We start from the raw sequence: 3,762 nt of genomic DNA on the forward strand, positions 1-3,762 counted from the left end.
TAAAAGTTGTTTGTACATAAAAAAATGTGTTGCACATTGCAAAACAACTTTTATTTGTGTGCAACACATTTTTTTATGTACAAACAACTTTTATTTGTGTGCAACACATTTTTTTTGTGTACAACCTTTTGGCAGGAATCTAACTCCATAGGTTCCCATGACAAACTAAATAGGGTGTTTTTCCCTTGGAGCTGTTGATCGGGTGTAAACATTGTCCACAGCTGGGGAGATTTCACACTGCTGCAGCTGGGTATATTGTTTATTTGAAGACGTTCCCGTTCCAGAGACTGTTTAACCAGCTGTTGCAGTTTGAACTCTAGGGGGTAAAGAAAGTGTGTATAGAGAGACGTCACACTAGGCTGCTCAGGTGTGGCTGTGCCTTCTGTTTTACACGAAACACCCAGAGAAATAATAGAGATCTTTTTTTAAACGTGCCTTTCATCACTATACTACACAATTGGACAAAAACATGAATAACTACCTACAGTTACCTTGTAATCTGCAAACTAAAAGGTAGGTTACACAATAAATGGCATTTGTAATTTGAATTTCAGCCTGTAAGCACTTTTATTTACAAGTGTTGTAAATGTGTCCCAAATAATTACATGAAATATATACATCATCTTCCAAGTTGTAACAAAACTGCAAAAATGTGTCTTGGGATTTATAATGTTTTATGTTGCTCATTATGCTTCAAACAATGCGTTGTATTTTTACACAGCTAGCTGCAAGCTAGAAACCCAGTGATATCTCTTTAAATAGACTGGGGGTGGTCTTCCTCTGAGGAATGTGTGCTCTGGATAATGAAAGTGTTTAGCATTTTTGTCTCATTGCTGTTGAGTCCAAAAACGTTGGGCAGCCCTGATGTTTCCCCTCTTAAAATTCAGTCCAAGGTCAGTTTGTGAACTACTAGTGTTTGAGTGACAGAATACTGCAGTCACGTCAACGTTGTTATATTAAAAACCAACATAAATGCACACTCCTAATCCTCCCAAAACTACTGTTTATTCTGGATTTTCCTTCATGTAGAAATAATTTGTACACATTTACATTTTTTCATTTGAGACAAAGTGTGAGTTTGCAAACAAACTATAAACACCGGAGAGCTCTAGCATATATCCAAAGTGTCTAATTTACACTTCTAACATCAAAAGGCTCAGCATTTCTAGATATGATTCAGCTAGAATACACGGAGGGGAATGTTCCGTTTTTTTTCAATATTTATAAAGTGTATGCCATAAATACATTAACAACAAGCTTGTCCTCGTGAAATGCAACAAAAAGGAAAAGAAACAAAAAAAAAGGAAATGTGGAGATAAGTCAATTCTTTTAAATGCTCAGTCCCTGCCCATTCAGGTCTGTGCTGAGAATCTACTGTCCTGTTCCCTAACAATAGAAATGCAGGTCAACGTGCGGTGGAAACGTCCAGCATCGGCGGCTCGTGCCTGTCCAGAAAGCTCTCTGTGCTTTAGCTTTGCCACCTCATCCCTGATACCGACCGGCAGGGCTGAGGCACCCGCTGGCTGCATGGGAAGAGGGGGGGGGTGGGGGTCCTATTCATACAGCCCTCACAACCTGTCTAAAAATAACAGAGAGTGCAAGACAGCAAGAGAAAAAGAGAGACTGGGTCTGTGCTCTAATACACATTAGCTGTGTGCAGAGTGAGGAAAAGTAGCACACCGCCTGTATGGGAATTCTGTGTGTGCATGTTTATGTGTCTAATTCCAGTGGTAGGGGGGCGGGGTTGAGAAAGGACTCAGTACATTGCATCCTCGTATACGTCCGTCCGCAGGCAGAATAGGATCCCTCCGCCCAACATGAAGATGGTGGCTCCCCAGCCGAGCCCGTAGCCCCAGTTGAACTCATGATAGGTCTGAAGGACCGTACCGTCGATGAACTTGATCGGGTAGAGGACCAGAGCACAGGCCTGCAGAACCACTAGAACCAAAAGAGTCAAATATCAGATTTTACTGGAAGAAAACAATTGGACTACTAGGCAACACTAATGTTATTAAAAACTACAGCGGTATTTGGGTTACTGGTAGCACTTCAACCACATCAATACAACTTGTACTACTACTATGACTGGTGCCGTTTCAAGTACCATAAGGTGAATAATAATTATTTTTATAGCACTTTTCAAGCAAGGACCAAAAAATGCTTTCTAGTGTACGATAAAAAATGCAGTGCAATGACAAGATATAAGATATGTTTTTGCATTAAATGTATCCCTTTTTGTCATCCAGTCTGCCATCTGCATAAAAAAAGGAAAACATCAACAGAAACTGATCCTCCTTGTGGGATTCTTGCTCTCTGAGTGTGACTGACTTAAACAGCACTTCTCAAAGTAAAGCCTCTGCTGTTGCCTTTCATTTGTGAAATGGGGAACAATTTGCTAACAGTTATTCATTATTAACTATTCTTTGGACCTTGACATCAATGAACTACCGGTGGTAAATGCTTGGGTGGTACGTGCATGTGTGTGTGCGATCAAAGGAGTACTGTGGTCTCCTCTCACACGGCTACCTCGGTTCCCTTTCGTGCATGCTAGGTGACATCTTGAGGAAGGGACTTTGTGTGACTATGACTCCGCCTTTCCTTCCTACAGGACGGAGCAATAGGGGCGTGCAGGAGGGAACGACGGTGGCTCAAGAATGTGGCGGCGTTGATGGAGCCCAGACTGAGCGCGTAGCCCACTGAGGTCATATTTCTGGACAGAAAATAAATACCACACAGCCATGGTGCTGCCAAGGAGCATTTAACACAGTCCAACCCCTCTGCTGCTCTGCTGAGGACTGTGTGCCTGTAAGGAAACCTTATTCTCGCAAGGCTCTTAAAGCAATTACACACAGGAAAGGCCAACACTGCCTTCCCACACTTTTCAGTAAATGGCTAACAGTCAAAAGCTCAGCCATTAAGTCCACTGCACACACTGGCCCTTTGTGACTGGCGGTTTCAGAGACAGAACAAGAAAAAAATGTTCCCTTCGGAGTTAGATCAAACCTGTTTTCACAGTGGTCGACAGCATTATATATTATATTATCTGTATCTACTTGTTCCAGCCATTCAGTCTAATCTATTAGAAGCTAGAACAAATAACCTAATATTTACTGTTAAGTAGCATGGGTTTGAAAACGATGGACACACCACAGTGAGTCTGGGGTTGAGGAGGATTCTATGACTAACAGACTAATCAGACAAATGTTAAAGAAATAGTTTGACATTGTCAGAAACACATTTATTTGATTATCTTGCCGAGAGATAGAAAAGAAGATTGATACCACTTTCGTGTCTGAGAGAGGTATCTTTCTTCTCAGCTCGAGAAAGTCATACCAAGAAAGCAAACAAGTGGACGAATATTCAAAAAATGTTAAACCACTCCTTTAAGATTAGTCCACTGGCACAATGTAACATTGCACGAGGAGGAATGTTATATGCGATGTACGACAGGATGTCTGTTTCTTATATAATCCCGTTTATTTTTCAAAACTGGAACTTGGCATGAGATACGTAGCGGTAAGTGGTTAGTGTTTCATCATTGTTGTCAAAGTAAAGTAAGCCCAGGCTACGAGTCAGTTATTACAACGCCTGCACAGTATACAGAACAATCCTCTCTGCTTTGGTTTTAACTATTTGTTTCATAAATAGATCCTTTACTCATCAGTGTCAAAATGTGGCTTTACTCAAAGGACCCTCTCACAAAGCATGCAGGAGAAGCGCTGTCACAATATGAGGCAGCGCTGGGTTAGGAGTCTGTGGTAA

The 3,762-nt window shown here is 41.4% G+C and overlaps 1 protein-coding gene across 1 annotated transcript in view; it reads right to left on the minus strand.

Moving 5' to 3' along the window:
* Nucleotides 1–988: 988 nt before the first annotated feature.
* LOC117955299 (transmembrane protein 47-like) overlaps nucleotides 989–3,762 on the minus strand; it is a 6,393-nt gene continuing 3,619 nt past the window's right edge. Inside the window, exon 3 of the mRNA XM_034889703.1 lies at nucleotides 989–1,938. Within this exon, the coding sequence (XP_034745594.1) occupies nucleotides 1,757–1,938 (182 nt within the window). The 3' untranslated portion in view covers nucleotides 989–1,756. The remainder of the gene's footprint in view (nucleotides 1,939–3,762) is intronic.

This window comes from Etheostoma cragini, chromosome 13, assembly GCF_013103735.1.
Source record: "Etheostoma cragini isolate CJK2018 chromosome 13, CSU_Ecrag_1.0, whole genome shotgun sequence".
Classification (NCBI taxonomy): Eukaryota; Metazoa; Chordata; class Actinopteri; order Perciformes; family Percidae; genus Etheostoma; species Etheostoma cragini.